This window comes from Anabas testudineus, chromosome 16 (genome assembly GCF_900324465.2).
Source record: "Anabas testudineus chromosome 16, fAnaTes1.2, whole genome shotgun sequence".
Taxonomy (NCBI): Eukaryota; Metazoa; Chordata; class Actinopteri; order Anabantiformes; family Anabantidae; genus Anabas; species Anabas testudineus.
The window spans coordinates 9767615-9790723 of NC_046625.1; the positions used below are offsets into that span (position 1 = coordinate 9767615).

Here is a 23109-nt window from a genome sequence, read left to right on the forward strand (position 1 = left end):
TTTAGTTTTTCTTTGTTATTATATGCTATTAGAATATTTAGGACATTTTTTGTGTTAAAACATTTTAGTAAGGGTTGACAGAAAATTTACCAGTGGCAGTTCTATTTATTTATTATCTTATTATTTATCTTAGAAATTAGATTTTCTGCCTCCTTGCAACACACATTAACATTGTACAACCTTCAAATACAAGCATTTGCATGCTTTTGTACCATCAGTACAAGCTTGTTGCAACCCTAACCCAGTTTTAGGACAATATTTAGCTACAATAACATAAATAATTGCAAATGACCTGCAGATGACTTATGACAAGAAACAGTTGTAGCCTGAAAATATTATAAAAGGACACTTATTTAAATAGTCTATTCGAGTTGAAGTCAGTGTTTAAAACTCATGTGAATTGCAGATTTTAGCACATGATGTTAAATATATACAGAGGTATTCTGAGTCAGTGTGTGTGGTTAGCAGGTGAATGGCAGTTTATGTGACTAAGGGGGGGAAATGCACACAGCTCTAGTCTGAGGCTAACCTTAATATGGTTAGCAGCCCTCACGCTTGCATTGCGAACCTACCCTACTGCTAACCTCAGACAATGTCAGTATAGCATCAGTGTGCCACAGATAAACACCACAGGATGTTTGTACACTGCTAACGTGTTTGAGAAGGAGGCATATCTCACCTGATGTGAAGACAAATATAAGTTTAAGCTTTACTGCAAGCTCTTGATCATGCAAGCTGCAGTGGAAAATCACTGTCCTTTAATTCAATTTGATGCCAAAGCTGAGCAGGAACACAGCTGTGTAGTTACCTAAAGGAGTAAATGTGTGGTCGGGGCATTTTCACTTGTTAGAGGTCTGCTAGATGTCTTTTTGATTTACTTGTAACACGTCTTCATCATCATTAGGCTGTTTCTTCATGACTGTTAAAAAGCACCTGTTAGTTGGCCTCTACCCAACAAATCTGTAGCTATTATTGCTGTCAGGAAACAGATGTGAGTTCACACACTGGAAAGAAAGTCTGTTTGTGACTGTGGTCATGTGTGTCTGCACGATATGGCTGAGTGTGTGTGTAAGTGTGTGTGCGCACGTGTAGTGTGTGGGCGGTCAGGTTCGGAAAGTATGACTTGGCATTTCCTATACCTGGTTTTTGCCCCTCACTATGGGTTAAATGTAGATGTCTGGCGATACTGTATTACTACTCCACCACTCATACACATACAACACACAAGTGAGGTGGGAGTGCATGTGAGCGTTCATGTGTGACTGTGAGATGACCTTGGTCAGCTGTGGTCAAACCCAGAGAGCTGGGTGGGAAGTGGTTACATATAGTTTGGCATTTGATCAGCCTCTTGAAGTCTAGAAAAGACATGCACAAAAGATCAAATGTGCAGAGACATTTTGCTAAGTGCACCGTAAGAGTAATGCAATATGATGTGAGGTTGCTTGCAGCATGCAGGCGCACATACACATGAATCACTCCAAATTTTTGGGCACCACGCATAAAATAAATGAGATAAATTTGTTCCAGATGATGTGTAACATATAGACTGTGTTAATGACATGCTTATACAGATGGGTAACACACACATGCACACATACACACAGATAGGCTCCAAAAACAGCCACCCTGGGAAACGGTGAATTCCCCAAACCACAGAGTGCATGAGAGGGTGAGGGGAGTCATGGGAAAGCAGGATGCCTGCATGCAGTGCCACTGAGTAAGTAGACTGGGCCAGAGCTAAAACAGACAGAGCAAAGTAAAGACATGAGCAAAATAATACACATCCTGATTTGGCAAGGATGGATGACAGCATCTGATGGTTCAAAGGCTTATGTGTGAGATTTATCCACACACTGTGGTTGGTCAGCTGGCCAGCCAGTGTAGCAGACACAGAGCGAGGGAGGTCGATTATAGGTCTGCTTCCAGTCTGACACAGCTTGGGAAAACCCAAATCATAGGACGAAGTAGGTGTCAGGGTCACCGAGGTCTAGGAACGCCTGCAGCCCCACCAAATTTCAGGCCCCAGAGAAGGAAGGGGACCAGCTAGGTGGAAAGGGAGGGAGGTTCGGTGGCAGTGCCTATGAGGATCAAGGTGAGAAGCAATCTGAAAGCTTTTACTTGATGATCTGGGAAAAACAAAGTTGGGCCGTTAAGTGGATGAGTCTTGAGAGTTTGGAAAGTTCCAGCCAGTTGGCTGAGTTCACTGACGTCTGTGAAAAGCTCCCAAGGCTACAAACTACGTCAAACACTTCTCTCATTTAAGGTCCATTTTGTAAATTCTGAGTTGTGTAATCGGCCTTCCCACTGAAATTCCCTTATTTCATTTGCCTACAAAAAAGATTTTATCTGAATCATATGAATGAATGTCACAGTTTCAAACATGACAAACTGTGATGCCTTTCAAACACATATTTGCAAATTAATCTACAGCTTTAATTGTTTTTCAGCTACACAATACCACCCATCCATGTCTTTCATTTCACGCCCCCTAAACCTACTTTAAAAAATCTTTCTGTCCAACCAGAAGCTGCCTTTGTAGTATGCAGGATGTTTATGTTTAGAGGTATATATTCTCAGTTCCCTCCCTTTAACCCTTCATCACACACACACACACACACACACTTTCGCTCTTTCTCATGTACCTCCATTTGCCCACACCCGAGTGACAAAGCAAAGCGCGTCTTTCGAAATGATTACAAAGCTAGACAGGTGAGCAAAATGAAATTCTGTTTATCTCTTTCTGTTTGACTAATATTTATATCGACTGCACATGCATACTATTAAAATAAAATTTTAAAAAAGAAAGTTTTTATAATTATTTTTACCTACCTGCTATAATATATTTCTTGATGGAAATCCATTTCAGTAATTGACACTGTACTCCACAGCACTATCAATTGAGGTTTCACTATTAATGAACGCTAAATAACTGTCCTGGTTTCACTAAAAGTTCTGAAACTGAGAGTGAGAGAAAGCAGTGAATGTTAGCTGTCTTCTGACTGTCCACTCATATTTGGTAAACCACAAATTTTACATGTGTTTATTATACTAACTTACTGAATAAAAACTAATGTGTGAGCCATCTGAATAGTAATGTGTTAGGGTTACTCAATACAGTCTTACTGTTTTTAACAATGATGAAATAGATGGGTAGGCGCATTGCTGTTACTAATGCTGGTTTACAAAACACACACACTTTTCAGAATTGAATTACTGCTATTAATAATGTTGTATTACTACACTCATTCATGTTACTATAATAAAACATGCAACTTTTCCCTTTTCTCAGTGTGCTTTTGCCCCGAAAGAAGTTTATCTACCATTACAAGAATGTGCGCTGGGCGAGGGGTCGTCATGAGACATACCTCTGTTTCGTAGTGAAGAGGCGGGTGGGCCCAGACTCCTTGACCTTTGACTTTGGACACCTCCGCAATCGCAATGGCTGCCATGTGGAGGTAAGTTATGTGGGTGAAGGTGTAAAGACGGTCTGTGCAGAAGAGAGCCAAGACTAATAGGAGGATCAACTGTCTCTTATTTTCCACTTTCTGCTATTCCTCCATAGATGCTGTTCTTGCGCTATCTGGGAGCCTTATGTCCTGGTATTTGGGGGTACGGAGGTGCTGGAGAGAAAAGGCTCAGTTACTCAATTACCTGGTTCTGTTCCTGGTCTCCTTGTGCCAACTGCTCCCTTAGACTGGCCCAGTTCCTCAGTCAGACCCCCAACCTCCGCCTCAGGATCTTTGTGTCCCGCCTTTACTTCTGTGACATGGAGGACAGCCGCGAGCGGGAGGGTCTGAGGATACTGAAAAATGCTGGAGTGCAGATCACAGTCATGACTTACAAAGGTGGAGGCATTGATCCTTCTATACGCGGTAAAAGTATAAAGAGAGGACAGAAGTGCATGTGATTCTAGTGTCAACAATTATTTTCTCCTTTCTCTGCAGACTTCTTCTACTGCTGGCAGACCTTTGTGGATCGTAAACAGAGCAGCTTCAAAGCGTGGGATGAGCTGCACCAAAACTCTGTTCGCCTCACCAGAAAACTCTACCGCATCCTTCAGGTAGAAGATTTACCAAAGTACAAACACCCACCAATAATAATGGATTTATGATTCCAATCATTTTCTTTTTCTACCACTGTGTCTCTCTCAGCCCTGTGAAATAGAAGATTTAAGAGATGCCTTCAAGCTTCTTGGGCTGTGAAACTCACCTGTGACCTCCTCTGGCTTTGCCATTAAGCCTGTAATTCATTCTGTGAAGAAGAAGAAGAAGAAGACGTGTTGCTGTTGGTTCATCACTACAAGTGCTAAACTGAGAATGAGAAAAGACTGAGAAAAAATTGCTTTCAGGTTGTGGCAAGGCTTTAAACGTTAGGTAGCTGCTGCTTGCTGTTTCTGTACCATTGATAATGTGAAATAAAATACTATACAATCAGATTTTGTCTTGTGTTACTGATGTTAACGTATGGAATTGTAAGTATTTCACCTAAATGATAACTTTAATAATAATAATAATAATTAAACAACTATTCAGCTAACTGGTGGTAGCAGCCATTGAGCACTAAGTTACTGCATGTTCATAAAGCTCGGATGTAGATGTCTCTGCAAGAGTCGACAATGCTCCAGAATTAAGCAGCAGTTTCCATCCTTAATACAAGAGATCAGCTTGAAAAATCCATTAAAATGTTAATGAAAACATGTGCAGCCAAATATTCTATGAAAAGATGATTGGATTTATTTAACACTGACAGTTAACATGAACCATCTTTGAGGAATAAACACTGATTGCATTTGTGACCCCAGTGTAAGCTGATCTGGGCAGAATAACTCAAGTGATGCTATTTCATTAATTATCTTTGACTCCCCATGATGGCTACCTAAGATCACCTTTACTGTACATAATCGGTGGAATAGCCCTTTAAGCAGGGTCAGCTGCAGTTTGTGCGCAAATACACCGTCTATTACGGTCACGTAGCCGGACTCGCCACAACCACCGGCGTACACCGACACAGCAACCGTGAAGATGGCGACCGAGGGTCAGTTTGAGTACGAGTCGGTCCTCTGCGTTAAACCAGAAATCAACGTTTACCGGATCCCACCGAGAGCATCCAACCGGGCGATCAGGTGAGGAGGGCAGCGGCCTGACGGCGAGCTGCGGGAGCCAGCATCCACGTAACCTGGCTGCCAGCTTATCCCCTGGTCCCGCAGCCTCACGGAGCTTAGTGGGAAGGTTTTTAGTGTTTGTTTACAAGGTCACTGTGGAAAAACGACGTTTACTGGGGTTTGTGCCTGCAGCACGCAACCGGATTGGCTGTCGGTGTGTTTATGTTAGTGTGTTTATGTCCCCCCCCCCCCCCCCCCCCCCCTCCCGATGGATGCGTCCGAGGTGAACCAGAGCGCAGAAGTCAAAGTGATTTTAAGGGGAGTTACGTTACGACCCTTTATGTTGCTCAGTGTGTGACCTTTAAGCAGAACAGAAGCTGGAGCTGGAAGTGAGTCAGGATATGCTGATGTTGCCTTTGTGCCATGGAGTCCAACATGGATGCCCCAACATAACACTGATCCAGCCACACAGTCACACAGGGCTCCAGCAAACACCTATGTGTTATGCTTTCAAGAGGAGACCTGCAGTTTAAAAACGTTGACTCGTTTGTGCCATTTCTTCGCTGGCCGGACCTACAGTCTGACTCACTGCAGTTGCATCTCGGTGGAGATCACTCTAACCCAACAGTAGCATTAAGCCTGAGTCTCATGACAAACATGATTGGTTAACCAGGGACCATATGCGTAGTGAGTAAGGTTGATGATGTAATATGCCAGCCTAGAGTTAAATGTACGTCTGATGCCTTAGTCATACTACGTTGACATATCAAATAGCCACTGTAGGAGCACACTGAGACACATACAGTACACATTTGCTCTCCTGTCTCGTGTTTCTTTCCGATTCTCCCACTCCATGTCAACATCTGTCTCCATAAACGGCTGTCACCAGTTAACCATCATCACACTGTCATCCTGACTGTCTGCATGTGTCCAGGGCCGCCGATTGGAAGCTGGATGCACCTGACTGGACGGGACGCATGCGCGTGACGGCTCGGGGAAAAGTGGCCTACGTGAAACTGGAAGACAAGATCTCTGGTGAGGGAGAAGCAGACAGGACAGCGCCTTTGTTTACTGCACTGTCACCATTGTAAATCACTTCACAGTGTATATTTCTCTTCGCCATCCCCCTCTCTGTTACTCATCTCTTCCAAGGTGACCCAGCCCACGTCCAAGCATGCAGTTTATTTTGAAGCAGACAGACTCACAGTGTAATCTCTGTCTCTATCAGAGTCTTTTAGGAATGTGTTGTTGATTCCTCCTAATAGTTTGTTTTGTCCCTCTTGTTTCATACTCAAATAAAATCCTATTTTGAATCTGAACTTTTCTTAGGAGCCTAGAAAATGTAAAATACAAAACCTTAAATGGTCCAAATTGCCTCAGAACCACTTCCATGTGGATAATGAGCATTTGTCTTTTGATCTGTTTTACAGGCGAGCTGTTTGCACAGGCACCGGTAGAGGAGTACCCTGGCATCGCAGTGGAAACAGTGGGTGACTCAAGCCGTTACTTTGTGCTCCGCATCCAAGATGACAATGGTGGGTGATGTGTTTGTTGCCATAATTATTTTGTAAACGTGCTCATATTTTAGAGGATGGCGTGTTGCTCAAACCCCTAACGAACTCTTTTTGCTGTTTTCCCTCACAGGCCACAGCGCATTCATCGGCATCGGGTTTGCCGATCGAGGTGATGCCTTTGACTTCAACGTTGCACTTCAGGACCACTTCAAGTATGATGTTACTTCACACTGAATCATGACTCACAAATGACTTGGCTTATGTTTGAGCTGTATTTAGCATTTTGAATTTTTATCTTCCTCACTCCAGGTGGGTGAAACAGGAAGATGAATTTACCAAGCAGGCACAGGCTCCAGACTCTACTCCCAAACTAGACCTGGGCTTCAAAGAAGGCCAGACCATTACTCTCAAAATTGGGGTAACAATGGTTTAATTTAATCTAATAGTTATGTGTCAAAGTTAAAATATGTCATTGTACCACCAATGCGTCTACCCTGATAAAATGAAACCATTCTATGTGAAAATGTATTTCTAAGTTTAACATTGAGTCTAAAACCCAGATTAAATACCTGCTTTTAATGTATCTGTCACATTCACCACACACATTCACACAGTCTTGTTTCTCCTATACTTCTATACTTTCTTTAGCAAACAAAAAAGAAGGAGAGGTCTCGTCCGCAGAGTTCAGGTGGACTTGGGCTCCTTCCGCCTCCTCCTGGTGGAAAACTAGCACCACCCCCTTCATCCAGATCCACCAATCATACCACACAACCATCTGCAGGAGGAAGTGACACTGGTAGGTAAAAGCTGCAGAGGTTATTTGTTTCAAATTAAAAATGCCAGCTATAAAAGTTAACCAGTTATGTGCATATAATGATATGCACACAAAGGCAGCAACGTGTATACTAACACACTTTAATGTTACATATACGTTTCCAAAGTAAACAACCTGTTTTGTTTACAATGGGACGTAGAGTGTGACTTGATATTTACCCCTCAAGTCACACAGAATGAAATTCGTAGGTCAATATGAAAAGCAGAAGGGTTATATCCTGCCAAAACTGTTGTAAAGCTTTTTACAGTGAAGCATGTTTCCAATCTAGTTGTACAATACTGGAGTTTTCTTGTTGCTCCTGTCTTCGCCGTTCCTTGTAGTACACATATATTTTTGCTGCAAATGTATCTTACAAAGGTATTATGCATCTTTTTTATTCTGCATACCCTTGTCTGTATATGGCTGTGGACACCATTTTGGATGTGGCACTCAAAGCACTGAAAAACACCCTGAAAACTGATCCGCAGACTGTCTTTATTTGAACAGCTGAAAGTCCCCAAGAAAAACGTTGATAATGAGGAAAAAGGAAAAGAGTGAAATGGCGACTGTTTTGTGGAAAGATTTGTTTTGTTTCTTAGTTTCAAATATAACTTCATTGTTTTAAGCAACACAAACAAAATGTACCTCCATTGTGTTTGGGTGGTGGCAGAGGTTTCTGAGGTTAGCACTTCCAACTGAAACCATCTGCATGGCTAGATACGGCACCATACCAGGGGAAAATATGAAAATAATGTTTATTTGTCATTTAGGTGCACAGGCCCTTTAACAAAATACAATATATAGATTTTTAAATTAGCTGCATTTTTAACACTATATAACCTTTTTAGTTTTGTTTTTTATCAGAGATGCATAATGCTTCGCTTTGTTTTATTTTTAACCCACAGGCTGTTTGCTAGACCTGGACTCCAGTAACTCAAACTCAGTGGCTCCAACCAACTCCACCACCACAGCTAACACTGACCTATGGGGAGACTTTGACTCTGTGTCCCCAAAGTGAGGCGAGGCGTTCTCTCTTCTCCCTCTTATCTCTCTGTAAAATTATGCAGCACTTCTTGCAACTTGGTTTTCTCCATCATAGACTCCCACATCTCTCCTTGCCAGGCAACCTTCTGTAACTCCCTGCACTAGTTTAGGTTTGTTTTGGCTCATGGCTTTTGTTCACCTGAGCCTGAGATATACTCAGATCTCACAACTCAGTCTTAACTATGAAGAATTAGAAGTCTAGCTCTTCGTCTCCATCTTCCTTTTGTCTTCTGTCCCTTTGCATATCCAATCTAGCTCCAGTTTCCATTTTCCTGTTTGAATTCTGCCTTTGCCCCTTTCCTTACCCTTTTTTTCTAATTTCTAACATAGGATAGACATAATACAAATGTGATCAAGGGAGACATAATCAGAAACATCTGATGATGAAATCTAATTAGATGTAATAATGAATGAATTTTATGTACAGAGAATATTTATTTTAAATGTATAAATTATCAGTAGTTTGTAGTTGTTGTCATCGGTGTCGTCACCTGTATGTGCTTATCTTTCTCCAAGTCTCCGGCAGTGGGACTGACTATATGCACTGGCTGACAGTCTAGACTGTCGACGTAGTTAATATTGCACAAACTCTGCATTCAACGCAGAGATTGTCTGATATTAGATTACTGTAAGGTTTACCACCAAATGATGGTACTTGAATAAATCTTGTTAAACTATGAGCGATTCACTGAGTAGTAGTGTTCACCAGCACTCTCTAGTGGGCTACTGTGGCCCTGCAGCATCATTGTGAGGGAGGAGATGCAGCTGTTGAATACATATTTCACTGGGGATGGGTTCTGGGCACTGCGAGAATTGTTTTAACTATAAATCAGTGCAAAGAGACAGGAAAATAGCAGTTGGATGCAATAGGGTTTCAGCAAAAGAAACTGAGGCATCAAGAGCTTTTATCTTTGCTTCAAGGGGAAACATGATTTAGTCCATGTTATGTCATCTCTACTCAGCACAGCTGTTAAAGCTGTGACTGGTGAGTCATTTAGGTCATGGCCTCTCTCTCTCGATCACTGAATAGGCCTGTGTTTCTGCATCGCTCTGTTCCATCTGTGGAGGCTTCACCTCCTCACTTCTTTACGAGAAGGCGCGAGCAGGTGTGTAGATCTCAACTGTACAAACAAGTTTTAACTGTGAACTTCGATTCCATGTTAAGATGTTATTGAGAACATTATTAATGGAGTTCTGATGCACACAAATGCGGGATCAAGAGTGTTTTGTTGTGGTTGTTTTGTACCAGCGCATAGATCATGTCACACTGAGATCACTTGCACATGTATCATGATAGGTGTGCAGTGACGATGATGATGTTGGTACAAACACACAGAGGTGGTGTGAGTGTAAAGCCCTAACAGTGTCTGTCTGTGTTTGTTTACTATTCCAATTATGTGCATTTCTTCCAAATGTTACTTGTTATCCACATTGTATATGTGTATGAAAATGAATATGCAAAGAAAAACATAAAGATATAACTTAATGGCCATAACGCTTCTTCTTTGATTTTTCTTTTAAAGAACACAATAAGAAAGGTTCAGGAACAAATGTAGTACTGTATATTTATTAGGTACAATAGTGAACTACATACTAGATTTCATTGGGTACTTTAAACTCCAAAACAGAGTGGGTCTTTCTTTGTACAATGACATGACTCAGTGCTGCCCATTACTACAGTACCTTTAATTAAGCGTAAACCATTGGAGACATGATCTGTGTCAGCAACAACACACAGATGAAATGAGCACATTGTCAGTATTCACACACAATTTAAAGAACATAGACGTGGATATAACTCTGCACATGTGTTTAAGATCGAGACCCCTGGGTGCTGAACAGTGGATTTATGACAGTGTCCCTGGTGGTCTCCAAGGTGCTTCATCCTCACATGTGGCCACCGTCCCTTGACCCATCAGGGCTTGTTTGCCCAGGTTTCGGGGTTGCCACGGCGATTGCGGCAGCGTTTCCTGTTGGACGATCTTTCAATACGTTTGGGCCACCCGGATAACTCTCTGCACAGCTCAGCTGTAATGTGAACAGACAGATTTCTTTATGTGCGATAATGCATCCAAACATCACGGCGCTTGTTATGCACGTACACAGTCCCACCTTTCAGATATTCATCCTGTTGGCACACAGTCCTCATGCAGATCTCCCTGTTGATCACGTAGACGCGAGGGAGGCTGTGCCAGAAACAGGATAAAACATGGGCACTATGTGTTTTCTTAGAGCTGCACTTACACAATCTGACCCGGTGCAACACAATCTGATCTGATTTGAATCTATGTAGTGTAACATTGTGGTCTTGTATGTTCTTGTATTTATTCTAGTTATGTTCAAGGAAGAGTCCTAGATACTTTAAGTGTCTCCAACATCTTTACTGCTCATTACTAAAAGTAATTTGTGCTGAATTAAAACTTTTTCTGTAGAAAATGCAGATCACCTGTAGAGGCACAGGCCACCAATACATCTCTTAATGGGCTTGTGCACTGAGTACATCCTGGTGCAAGGATACATCTCCTCCCTACAGTCTGCAGAAACAAGAGATACGCATCATATTTTGATTGTGTCAATCACAACGATGGGAGACAGAAAGTTAAACTTTGTGCCAGAAATTCTCTGAGCCTCCTGAAAGGCAGGTCAGATGTCATCGCCAATCTGCAGTCACTCACTGTCTGGCAAGGCACCTGTAGGTACCTCACTAGTCTCTAGAAACAAGGAAAGAAAACAGAATCAGATTGGGAAACATCTTACTGACCCACACAGACATAACTTGTCATGATGTAAAGTGCAACTTATGAGAAGAGGCACATTACCCGTCTGCTGGGCTACAGCTGTGAGCGCTGTGGAACAGAAACCACATGATGGGAGTGTTTCGCAGCATAAAAACAAACACAAGGCGACTTAACCGTAATTAAGCATGATGATTTGTGTGTTTGGCATCGTTACCGTGGAGACTGCAGAGGAGCAGGACCACTGGAAGACTGCCCATTCCTTCGACTCGTGAGAGGTGAGCTTTACGAGCTGGAGGGAACCGAAAGAGGAAAAGAGCGGAGATGATTTCACAGAGTGGAAATGTTCAATATCCTCACTCAGGATTTTTGTGCAGTTTAAAAACAAAGTTTCCTTTATATCATCATCATCATCCACTTGCAAATAAATGCTCCCAAGATTCCAGGGCACTGCAAAATTTTCCCTAAGGTTTTGCTCCAGCTGAAAACACATGTTTTGGTCAACATACAAGTTGTCTTTGTTACAGAAAAGTGTTTAATGTGAGTTCGACATGGAATCATTTGTTCTGAATTATACCTTTTGTGCTTCGGACTTCTTATTAAAGTGCAAGTAGCATATTAAAATGTGTTTTTCTTCTTACTCTCACTTATTTTTCCCTGCTTATTCTCCCTGCCTCACTCCTCTCCCGCCCTGTATCATTCCTCCAGTCCAAGACATGAGTTCTCTCAAAAGAATGTGTTTTTGTGTGCCCTGTTTGAGCACCCCTCCACCCCTCCTCTAATACTGTTGCACATTCTTTTCTGGGTTTCTTTTGATAGAACATATTTCTGCTCTCCAACTGCACGATCATCATCCAATTTGAGTTTGACAGCTTGATCCCGTGTTGTACTATTTCCACAGAGACGGGCCGAGAGCTGGACATTAGCAATTACTGAATTAAAAACTCCAGATTGTCCTGGTTTAGCTCGATACATGCCTCTCTGAATTTGTTTGTGAGACTGAAATGTTTTTCACTGCTTGTACTTACCAAACTCCACATGCACCCATAACCATAAAATCTAAATTCTGAAGTGAATCAGCCAAGCATTTATTACATATAATCAGTAGGACACATCCATCCATTACTGCTGTATCTTTGGGTGTGAGCTATCTTGCCTGTGCAGCGGTTCTTCTGCATACATCCTACAGAATGTGTTAAATTCATGTGAAAAAGAAGCAGAATCGACTTGTACTCACAACTTTTGCTGGCGTCCACAACTGCGTTAGTTTTATGAATCTTTTGTCCACTGCTCTTTCTCCTCCTTCCCTCTCTTCCTCCCTCCTTCTCCTCCTCCTCCCTCTTGCCTCCTTCCCGTCTTCATTGTTTTGCTTTTTTTTTCCTCCATCAATCTGGTAAAAATTTAACATGTAGCAACAATCTGATGTCTTTCATGTGAAAAATCCTTGCCTTGAGTCATACACACATTATTTACAGTCGTCTTAAACAGACATTTTATTCAGTGTCTTGTATTTTAGTGTCTCAGCATCTATAAACTAAACATTATAAATTGTAGGGCTCCTGGCAACATTAAAGTTGCTCACAAGTTTAAAATGACTGATGTATATAATTGTTGTATTTAATATTACTTCTAATCTTAGAGCATGTTGATTAGGAAGTTATGTTTCCCCCAGACTTTTTGTTACTTAATGTGTCAAGTCATGTAATAGAGAAAAAGAAAATAATGAAGTCTTTGAAAAAAATACTAATTAGCAGAGGTATCGAAACATTCAACAGTGGGCCTTGAATTTGAGTTTTCATATTTATAACCAGCAGGTGGAGCAGTGCAACTAGTCTTTGGCTTCGGACAGTTCCACTGTATGCAGTGGTCAGTCAGACAAATTCAAAGTTGATGGACAAATAAATACAATTCAACAATCAGTGACTTGTTTAGGTCATTCATTGGGTAAAAAGGCTAAACACTTACTCCAGCTACTCAGATTATTATTATTAATAATAATATCTAATAATCTGTTTAATTTTATTGTAAATTTAATGTGTTTTTCCCTGTTAACCGTATACATATTAAATATGTTCACCCTTGACTCTAGGAAAATTTATATTTCAAGGATTCAATTATTAATAAATGAAAAGAAATGACAAAAACAAATGATAGAGACTATAAAAGTTATTTATTCATTTATCTCATTGTTGCACTAATAAGCTTGTCCGGGGGAAGGGAGCATCTCAATCTGTTTCTGTGGGTAACTTTGGAATATTTTTACATTAACACATGATGAGCTCAGGAAAAACCAGGAAAGCATCATCACATGGATCCTGGAAAAGAGTTTTGATCTTTGGTATGTCCAACATATAGAAACTCTGCTGCTGCTCTGTAGTTCTGTGAAGACAGTAGTCAACTCCTTCAAAAGACTAGAAAACAATTTGGCAGAATCACATGCAACAAAATGACAACAATAATCAACAGCAAGAAAAAAACATTTCAAACCACATTATTTGTGAATAGTTTATGCATGTACAGAGTCCTAAGTGTCTAGCTGTCAAAAGATGAAAATGAAGAAGGCCATAGTTTCTGACCCTTTGTCTTAGAGGACCTTTGTGTTGAAAAGATGCTTTTCTTTGGGACCATTATAGCTGCATAGGCAGAGAAACTTGACTCTGCACTGGCTTCAGTGGACTCAACTAATACAAATATCGCTTCACATACTTTGAAGTCAGACAACAAGACTCTCATTGGCTCTCAGCCTATGTTAGGCCTAGTCGGTTCAATAGGGGGACACTCATCATCCTCTTGACATATCGGGGCTACATGGGCTCCAGGGTGAGTGTGTGAGGGGTGTCCCTAACAAGGTCGACTGGGTGAGGTTGATGACAGCTTGACAGATGGAGGCAGTGTAAGCAAAAGAGAAGAGGAGAGGAGCCAACGAGATGAAGTTCAATCCCGTGAACGTGTCAACCGGCCACTCTGCTCACGCAGCTCTCGCATGAGAGGAAAGAGGAGCAGAAAAGGATAGAGAGGAAAGAGAAGAAAGGCAAGAATGAGGTGGATGAGTCAGGTGGTGGAGGAAGGCTGAAGGCAACACAGAATACTTAAGGCAAACATGCCAGATAGTAAACACATGATAATCCCTTGACTTGTTTATTAGTTGGGTGGCATTGCATGACGCATTCCAACTCTGCCATACATTCTCTCTCTCTCTCCCTTCAAACTCCTTTTCACCACAACACACTCCGATCTCACTCTACTTCCCTGCATTTTAACCAGCTGATATCTTGTCCATGTACTGTTCCATGTGCTTCCTATACACGTGGCAAACACACACACTGAGGGCAGCAACTCTGCTCTCCCGCAAGCACATTACACTTCTCAGCAAATGCTCAGGCATGATATAGTTTACAGTGGCAAGAAAAGCTATGTGGTTTTCTTTTCTTGGTCTATTGTGCTCTTAGGGTCATTTTGATTGGCTGCACACTTGCCACAGTCCCAAAGTGTCTCCATTTGTAGATTGTTTGTCTAACTGCAGACTGGTGAATTTCTATAGTCTTTGACATCACTATGTAACCCTTTCCAGCTTTATGTAAATCAACAATTTCTTGATCGTAGATCCGCTGAAAGCTCCTTTTAGCGAGGCACGGCTTGACAAAAGGAGCTTTAGTTGCTTCATATACAAACATAGCTTTGTTTGTACACTTTGGGGAAGGGCACCTATCAAAGACCCCTGTTCTGGAAGAAAACACTTCAAAAAGGAGCTCAGGAACATTTAGAATTACAGAAACTGTGAGCTGAGAACCACTGACTCCTTATTGAGGAAGTATACAATCATATATATTACTTTATACTATATCTAAACAAGCATTGACATGAATTTAAAAAAGCAAACAAGTAGAGAAAAGATTCATCTTTGATGTAGTGGGACAACAGCTGCTGCAAATCAGAAGAAGCACATCTAAAATTGGACTGAACAATACAACTTGATAGTGACTCCAGTATGGCCTTCTTCCAGGTTAGTATGATGCAAACTCAGTCACACTATCAGCAGCAGGAGACATTTCAAATCATTTTGTAGTTTTAATGACGTCTGTATATATTCTGTACTTTGGTGCATGATTAATTAATTATAATTATTGAGGATCTACGATCAAGAATTGTTGATAAACATAAAGCTGGAAAGGGTTAAAAAGTGATGCATAAATCTATTCATCTTGTGCGGAGCAAACTGAAAAAGTCCAATTAGCTTTTTTGAGTTCATATTCCTCTTCCAGTGACACTGTGAGGTTTTCATGGTTGTTCTCAATAAACACACGAAAGATTAGATTTTTTTGTGTTATTATTTTAGGCACATTATATTTGTTAATACTATTGACTTGACTTATGACAAATTAAAGCAGAAAACCATGAAATTGCAAAATGTTCACTTACTTTATCTTGCCACTGTATAGTAGTGTTGCAGATGTAGCAATAGCAGTATAGTAGTGTAGTGTTGCAAATGTGATAATTTAAGGCTCCAAATTGAATCAGTATCTCTCTCCATCCTGTTTAAGCAATTAGCTGGACTTTAACAAGCTTGAAGCGACAGTTGGGGGTGGGTGAAATTTAGGGCACCATGATGCAAGTTCTTGGCTTCCTTGTGGGGATACATTTCAGACTTTTGGCCATATGACCTCTTAATTGCTCCACTCTGGCCATCAATCTGGTTCTTGTATCGGCGTCTGTTTTTTCAGCTCTCGTTCTCATGAGGTGACATCTTTTATCAGATACCTGAAGAAGTTTCTGTTGCATCTGTCACTTTTTTCCAGGTGGATCCTCTGCCCATAAGGTATTTCTATAGCAGTAAAGACAGAAAAAGGTAACTGTGATGTAAAATGTAAAAGAAAATGGGGACTCTCACAAAGTTAGTTAGTTAATTTAACTTAATTCATCCTGTGGCCCTACTGGCAGCATGAAATCTGAATCTTGCTGACATTACAAGTCTAAATCCGAGCTTCTTGAGTTTCTAGATTTGAATGTGTGTCTTTCCTCTTCACAAACATTTAAAGGCCTGACGTGACTTAAAGGCATATTCATGACTTAAAGTAAAATGAGCTGCACCCCTGTCATTGCCTTTGGATTTTTGTAAGGACAGGCAGTCCACATGTATAGCTGTCCCTCTTTCTCTTGTTTTTTTTATCATCCCTGCCGTCTGTCCTCATGGATCGCCATCAGATTTACACCTCGATCAGCATCTTTGTGTTGGCACTCTATTGTCTCCATGGTCCCCACCATGTGTTTCCATTTGTCAGGCTGTGGTCCTGATTAATGCCCCACCCATATGTCACATGAGCCTTGTTCCTCTGTGTCCCAGAAAACAGTACATCCAGTTACTAACAAAGAGTTTTAATGTAAACATACTGTGGTATGGGACACAGCTGAAAAAGTAACACTTGGTTCGTGTTAGCAGTGACGTGAGGAGAAAAGGGTCCAGACCAAAGGGTTGCACAAGTCGAGCATCCACAGAAGCAAAAATAAAAGGGAAAGACAAGGGTATGACAAGAGATGGGAACAAGTCATCAGCAAGAGGGTCACAGATGAAAGGACAGCAGAGATGAGGGGCTTAACATGCAAGATAGGTCATTGTGGGCTATGAGATTGTGCTGTTATGGGCCTGTGGACGCCTGACTTTTGCATTTGGAGGACTGCAGAGTACAGATAGTTAGAGGGAGGTGATGATGTGCACAGTGTGTAAATAGATGGGCCTGGGGTCTATTTTTGAATCCATCTAGAGTGGCCCTTGGCAGGGGTTAGCTCTGGTCCTACTGACATACACACTCACTCATACTGCACATTAGCAGCTTGCTACCAACAGGGATCCACTCCAGTTTGAAACTGAGATATTGTGCACACACTGCTAAGTGAAAGTTAAAACTGAAGTTTTATTTTTGTGTGATGCATAGTTTAAATGTATTTTGTTTATTTATTTGCATTTGACAGTTATAGAAGATCCAAGCAATGTTGCAGTGTTAAAAAAGTTTTCCTATTTAAATGCAGCCAAGTTATTTGCATTTGCAGTGGTGCACAGTTGTTAACAAAGTAAAGTATTCAGAAAAGCTATAAGCAATGCTAGTGCATTGGTTTGGGGGCACTGTAACAGGAATTCAGTTGCTTTTTCAACTGGCAAATGTCCTCTGTGACAAATGTGGGACAAATTTACATCTACATGAACATTATGAAGGTCAACCTGCCAAAGCATCATACACATCATCATAAACATCATAAATTCACTGTACACATTTTTACTGTCAATATGGCAATACACTAATCAATTGAAATGATTTGAAATGTCTCCTGCTGCTGATAGTGTGACTGAGTTTGCATCATACTAACCTGGAAGAAGGCCATACTGGAGTCACTATCAAGTTGTATTGTTCAGTCCAATTTTAGATGTGCTTCTTCTGATTTGCAGCACCTGTCGTCCCACTACATCAAAGATGACTCTTTCTCCACTAGTTTGATTTTTTTAGTCTTTTAACAGCTTTATATGTTGTCAATGTTTTTTTTAGATATAGTATAAAGTAATATATATGATTGTATATGTCAGTGGTTCCCAGCTCACAGTTTCTGTAATTATAAATTTAAATAAATGAAAAAGCAAAGCTATGTTAGAAGAGAACGTGTTTACAACAGACATTACAATTAAATGTCACTAGAAGTTCATATAAACACAAGCAGCACTTTATTACAATTCACTTTTTACAGACAATTTAATACAGAGTGTTGCAGACAAAGGGTTATTGAATTTATCTAGACAGAATTCTCATTAAGATACACACAATACACAAACGTTCAGAAACACTGGTTGATGTTTATAAAAAAATATAGTTTTAATAATAAACATACTTTATTGTTACAGTAAAAACTACATTCATACACAAAAATACATTGCATTGTCAGAAATGCTGAATTCACTAAAACCATTAAAAAAACACTTATTAAAGCTCATCTCTCCCCTCTTCCTTCCCTGACCAGCTCTTCTTCCACCCCTCCTCCCTCTCTTATTTTTCTGGCTTCTTTCTCTGCCTCTTCTGCTTTCCTCTTCTCCGCTTTCTCCGTCTCCAGCAGCCACGGCCCTCCCAGGTAGCTCAATATCTCCTCGGGGCTTCCTCTGTGTTTGGGCTCAGGGTGGAGCAGCTCCTTGAATAGAGTCATCACTAGTGGGCTGAGGCCCCCAAACTGTGACGGAGGAGGGTTGTCTATTTGTTTTCTCTGCATGACTGTGTAGATGTCAATGTCCTCCTCAGACTCACCAGCTCTGCTCTCCTCGTCCTTTTCAGCCTCACGGTCAAACCACTCCTTGTATTTTCGGTAGCCACGATCATCATGTGTGCTCTCCTCCCAGGGGAAGCAGCCAGTTAGTAGGCAGTAGACGAGTACACCGAGTGCCCAGCTGTCAATACAGGACTCCACTGTTATCCAAATGTCCTCCACTTCCTCTTCAGTCCCCTCACACCTCCTCCTCTCCATCGTCTTCTCAGCCTCCTTTGCAGGTTCCACCTCAGGCGTGCAGAAGGGTGACTCGTACCAGACAGCTCTAACAGTGGAGCCAATGGCGCGAGCAAGGCCAAAGTCGCCAAGTTTGACCCAGCGACAGGAACTGTCACACAGAAAAATGTTCTCAGGTTTGATGTCCCGGTGGACGAAGCCCAGGGAGTGAAGATGTGTAACGGCTCCACTCAGCTGGGCCATCACCCTCTGAACACACTCTTCATCCACCCCGACCTAAAACAGAGATAGTCAGGATCAGTACTGGCTTACCATCGGAAAACATACTTATTATAAACTAGTCCAACTTTCAGACTAATGTAATCAGGTTAGAACTCTACATTCTTGGCACAAAGACAAACAAGATCTGCGTCACCAAAATGGTTGGTGACGCTTTTGGAAAACTCTGCTTTACTTCATGTACTCTCTCTTCATTCAGTGACAGCAGGGTGCCCTTACTCTTATCAGTACATTATGTTTCTGGCAGTGACACAAACACAGGAGAGAGTGAGCTGGGAGCAGTTATCAAGCATGTCAAGTTTCTGCTGACAGAAATGAAAGCACAAAAGCACTCGGTCAGCAGTTACATTTTCCACGAAATTTCAACTGAGAAAGCCACAGTGTGAACATAATGTACTATATAGTACGGTGTTGTTTTTAGAAAGGGCTGTTATTTCCAAACATGGATGTCAATATGTTATTTCATTCATGCAATATTTTGTTCTTTTTTTATTAATTTAGGCTGGACACGGCACGCACGATATTAAATATATATTTCATGCTACCGACCAACCAAACTGACCTCTGACACTATTACATTGTAGAGGTCACCATACAGACCGGCCTGCTGGGCAAACACATAGTAGGTGGGAGTGGAAAAGAAGATGCCGAGAGCCCGAGTCAGAGAAGGATGGGTGCAGTAAGAAAGGGAGAGATTGTATTCACGCAGGAAAGAGGTGAGCGAGGTAGACTGACGAGGGAAGAACTTCAGAGCCATAGGAGTTCCTGAGAGGAATGAAGCAAGATAAAATGTGTTGAATACACACAAACATCTAATCACATCTAATCAGATGTTGTGAAAAGAAACTGTCATCACTGACAGAATGTGAGGGTTGCTCATCATTGACACTGTGAACAAATATAAACTCCCCTTTGGGGCGACTCTGTTTAACAGCTGTACCCCAGTTGCAGCAACTCTATCCCAGAGAATGTCCCAAAGCACCTCATTACAGCCATAGAAGAGAAGTGCGGAGATCAAACAACATGTTTAGTTAGCAGGAAACTTTAGCCTGAGATAAATGTGCTGCAGTGGAGTCACACTATTTCATCTATTTCACTTATTTTACCTATTTCCTGCTTGCAAGAGTGAGTTTAAAATTGTAATTCATCAAATACGTAGACTAGCATCAGGTAGCTTGAATGGGAAGTTCACATGCTCTTACAGAATCTGTCGTGAGTTTTTAACCTCGAGTTTTGCACTAACCTCTCTTTCTGTGCACAGCCAGCATGACTTTTCCATAAGATCCCTCTCCCAGGAGCTTGACCACCTGGAAGTGTTCGGATACTTTCAGGCTGGGCATGGCCTGTGCCGACAGGAACGCTAACTCATCAAGCTCCTGAGCTGCTGCAGCCTGCAGACCACACACAACATACACAAGTCCATTTACAGTATCTATAGATGATGACTGGGTCAGTGTCAGCAAAATTAAGATAGAGCAGCATAAGCAGGAATTTCCATACAGTCAACAGAACGTTACTTGAACCTGCAACATGGTTCATTGCATATTGAAGAGCTTAAACTTTAAATCTCATATATTTCATAAGTTGCAAAAACAAAATACAATAAATGCCTTTCCTGTGAGGTACAAGGGAAGATCATTAATTACTTTGCATGCTTATTTTCTATTTTACTATGAGCTGGAGAAGACAAAAAAAAAGAAATTTAGTGGAAGATATTGGGTTACATTGTCATATTCTGCTGATTTGTGTTGGTTTTCATCGTCCTATAAAGAAAATACACCTCAGACATCAACGCAATATTTTATCAGCGTTCCTATATCAGTTTTTCTTATCAACCATTATCCTTGTTATGTTAACTCATATACATGATTGCTTCCTTTAAAGTTGGGTGTGAACAGTTAATTGTGATTGTTGACAATTTTCATTTATTAATAAAATCCCTGTTGTCAAACTTAGCCACATGACACTTTGATGCTTTATGTTGTGCCAGAGGTTCAAAAGATGAATGGATGTCAGTTATGAATTGCTTCTAACAAACAAACAGATCTGATGTGCAGCCAAAAATAAAACTGCAGGTTTAAGCCAGTCTGAGCGTGCTGCTTGGCACACATGTGAAGACATCTCTATTTTAAATAGAGCCGATGTGCTGTGCCAAGATCAATGGGCTATAGATTAATGCTGCGGAGTACGAAGCACCAAGAGGCTCCTGTTTGTGTCTCCAAAAGGTCACTTTTCAGACTCAGAGACATAAATCTTCTACTGTGGGTGTAGTAATGTTTCATCTTTAATGCACGTTGACAGAACTAATGACATAACAAAATAGGACATATGTTGGCTACTGTCTAAGATATTCTTCTATGACTTTTCACAGTTTTGAACAGAAAGTACTGTAATAAATTCCTGAGTTCAAATCCTACTCGGGTTACAATCACAGAGTTGTTAACACAAGTTGTGGTTATATCACTTTATTACTGCTCTTCATTCCACTCGTGCCAAAATGAAATGATAACATAATTTATTACATTTTGAGAATTGTTCGCCATTATATTTTTATCCAGATCACCGTTTACATTTTTTGTGATTTACTGGCTGTGACACATGAATCTTCACACATGCATTTAATACTTTTCTTGTATGAGAAGCATCTTGATATTTTCTGTCTAGGTGAGTATTAATTAACATGTACTAGTTAAAAAGTGATCTCTTCTAGAGCTAACATGATTAACCAGTTTGGAGTCTATTATAAGTGCTCAACATTACGAGCTGAAAATCCTTTCAACAACATTGTCTACAAAACCTTTGGAGCCTTAGAGCAATTTGTAATAAAATGCCATTAATGCATTTGTGCCATGCCTGAATGTCATCCCATTGTATAGTTGCAAACACACTTATAATGTCATAGAACCGCCTACTGTTTGCATACAAAAGAAATCATTTTATGTTTTTGTTCTTCTGCACAATATGCGACAAAGACTGATAAGTGTGCATGGAATAATTTGATGATATCCGTGCAATACTCACTGTCATTTTGTGTTCAGTTGGTTGATCTCAGTTCACTCTGTCTTGAATCTTTTCGGCATTTAAAGATGAACTTCAGTTCCAAGCAAGCTGCTGTAACTGCAACTACTTTTACGCTGGAGATCTGCTGTGTGTTCTCAGCTAAACTGATAATCAAACCGGACTTGACGCTGATAATTTTGCCTTTGCACCGTGGTTCCATGCAGTCGTACAGCAGCTATATAGAGGACGCTCATAGATGTTTACTGGAGACCTGGATATTGACCATGTGCTTCTCCCCAGGAGACGCATGCAGACACACACACACAAACACACACTGAGCTCTCTCCCTCTCTTTTCCTACTCTTGTGCCAGCTCTCCCTCCCTGCCTCTTGCCTGTTATGTTGGCAAATACGCGTGAACCAGTTACAAGGTATTTCAAACCTCTCTGTCTCACCACCCCCCCCCCCACCCACCCCCCACCCCCCCGTGTACCCCCACTCTCTCTCCTTCACCCCAGCATTAATATCCCGTCGTTTCCAATCTGTCAGTCAGCCAAGCCACATTAACCCGTCTCTCTCTTGCCTCTCCTCTCCTCAGCTGTCATTCACTTTGTGTCCAAATACCCGTTCCCTCTTTCCCCTCTCCCCCCCTGTCTTTCCATGCCTCCTTCTCTTTCTCACCCTGTCAGCCAGCCTGAGTCAGTGAATTCCCCCACAGTGTAGGATTCCTCATTTAATCAACAGGTATGTGGGAATGATCAGAATAGGCCAACAAGCTGTATTCATGATCCCTGATTCTTACTGGGATTATAAGGTACAGTTAAGCACGTTACAAGTTGAACCTTTTGTTGTCCAATATTACTGTTGTTATATGCCCTTTATTCCTGTCTAATTTTTTAGGGGGTCAAAGCCATATAATTTTAGATATATCTTATATATATATATATATATCTTTTAAAATATCCCATGACTTTTCACTCTGGGGTGAAGAATTCAAAATCCTCCCCTCTCCCCCTGTCATTTTAATATTCTTCTCACTTCTCATAAAACCTATCTCCATTTATTTATTATCGCCTAGCATCTCACACTAACACAGCTGAAACTTTGCCTTACAAAGCTGCTTCATTCTGTACTTTGCTATCTACAT

General features: G+C 41.1%; 4 protein-coding genes across 4 annotated transcripts; 2 read left to right on the forward strand and 2 right to left on the reverse strand.

Annotated features, from left to right (window-relative positions):
* The first annotated feature begins 2677 nt into the window (after positions 1 to 2677).
* On the forward strand, positions 2678 to 4269 carry aicda (activation-induced cytidine deaminase). The gene is made up of 5 exons (XM_026372701.1): positions 2678 to 2709; positions 3290 to 3455; positions 3563 to 3845; positions 3945 to 4060; positions 4152 to 4269. The coding sequence occupies exons 1-5, from the start codon at positions 2690 to 2692 to the stop codon at positions 4200 to 4202; spliced, it is 636 nt and encodes a 211-aa protein (XP_026228486.1). The 5' UTR covers positions 2678 to 2689; the 3' UTR covers positions 4203 to 4269.
* Positions 4270 to 5005: 736 nt separating this feature from the next.
* LOC113171026 (adaptin ear-binding coat-associated protein 1-like) lies at positions 5006 to 9150 on the forward strand. Its single transcript, XM_026373388.1, has 7 exons — positions 5006 to 5122; positions 6036 to 6136; positions 6532 to 6636; positions 6746 to 6827; positions 6925 to 7033; positions 7264 to 7411; positions 8335 to 9150. The coding sequence occupies exons 1-7, from the start codon at positions 5022 to 5024 to the stop codon at positions 8445 to 8447; spliced, it is 759 nt and encodes a 252-aa protein (XP_026229173.1). The 5' UTR covers positions 5006 to 5021; the 3' UTR covers positions 8448 to 9150.
* An 874-nt stretch (positions 9151 to 10024) lies between these two features.
* Positions 10025 to 12546, reverse strand: mfap5 (microfibril associated protein 5). Its single transcript, XM_026373389.1, has 7 exons — positions 12446 to 12546; positions 11426 to 11500; positions 11293 to 11319; positions 11149 to 11184; positions 10920 to 11007; positions 10586 to 10659; positions 10025 to 10501 (listed from the first exon to the last, which is right to left on the reverse strand). The coding sequence occupies exons 2-7, from the start codon at positions 11466 to 11468 to the stop codon at positions 10389 to 10391; spliced, it is 381 nt and encodes a 126-aa protein (XP_026229174.1). The 5' UTR covers positions 11469 to 11500; positions 12446 to 12546; the 3' UTR covers positions 10025 to 10388.
* Positions 12547 to 17912: 5366 nt separating this feature from the next.
* sbk3 (SH3 domain binding kinase family, member 3) lies at positions 17913 to 22253 on the reverse strand. The gene is made up of 4 exons (XM_026372327.1): positions 21985 to 22253; positions 20207 to 20354; positions 19526 to 19728; positions 17913 to 18960 (listed from the first exon to the last, which is right to left on the reverse strand). The coding sequence occupies exons 1-4, from the start codon at positions 21988 to 21990 to the stop codon at positions 18181 to 18183; spliced, it is 1137 nt and encodes a 378-aa protein (XP_026228112.1). The 5' UTR covers positions 21991 to 22253; the 3' UTR covers positions 17913 to 18180.
* Between the last annotated feature and the right edge of the window lie 856 nt (positions 22254 to 23109).

What these genes read in the sequence shown, in the direction of transcription:
- LOC113171026 (XM_026373388.1), top strand. Translation starts at nt 5,022, where the DNA reads ATGGCGACCGAGGGTCAGTTTGAGTACGAGTCGGTCCTCTGCGTTAAA. An exon ending in GCATCCAACCGGGCGATCAG is followed by an intron (nt 5,123 to 6,035) that starts GTGAGGAGGGCA and finishes GCATGTGTCCAG; the next exon opens with GGCCGCCGATTGGAAGCTGG. An exon ending in CCATTACTCTCAAAATTGGG is followed by an intron (nt 7,034 to 7,263) that starts GTAACAATGGTT and finishes TACTTTCTTTAG; the next exon opens with CAAACAAAAAAGAAGGAGAG.
- sbk3 (XM_026372327.1), bottom strand. An exon ending in GGCTGTGCACAGAAAGAGAG is followed by an intron (nt 19,729 to 20,206) that starts GTTAGTGCAAAA and finishes CATTCCTCTCAG; the next exon opens with GAACTCCTATGGCTCTGAAG. An exon ending in ACAATGTAATAGTGTCAGAG is followed by an intron (nt 18,961 to 19,525) that starts GTCAGTTTGGTT and finishes TCTCTGTTTTAG; the next exon opens with GTCGGGGTGGATGAAGAGTG.
- aicda (XM_026372701.1), top strand. Translation starts at nt 2,690, where the DNA reads ATGATTACAAAGCTAGACAG. An exon ending in ATGATTACAAAGCTAGACAG is followed by an intron (nt 2,710 to 3,289) that starts GTGAGCAAAATG and finishes CCCTTTTCTCAG; the next exon opens with TGTGCTTTTGCCCCGAAAGA. An exon ending in GCAATGGCTGCCATGTGGAG is followed by an intron (nt 3,456 to 3,562) that starts GTAAGTTATGTG and finishes ATTCCTCCATAG; the next exon opens with ATGCTGTTCTTGCGCTATCT.
- mfap5 (XM_026373389.1), bottom strand. Translation starts at nt 11,468, where the DNA reads ATGGGCAGTCTTCCAGTGGTCCTGCTCCTCTGCAGTCTCCACG. An exon ending in GGTGGCCTGTGCCTCTACAG is followed by an intron (nt 10,660 to 10,919) that starts GTGATCTGCATT and finishes TTTCTGGCACAG; the next exon opens with CCTCCCTCGCGTCTACGTGA. An exon ending in ACAGGATGAATATCTGAAAG is followed by an intron (nt 10,502 to 10,585) that starts GTGGGACTGTGT and finishes TTCACATTACAG; the next exon opens with CTGAGCTGTGCAGAGAGTTA.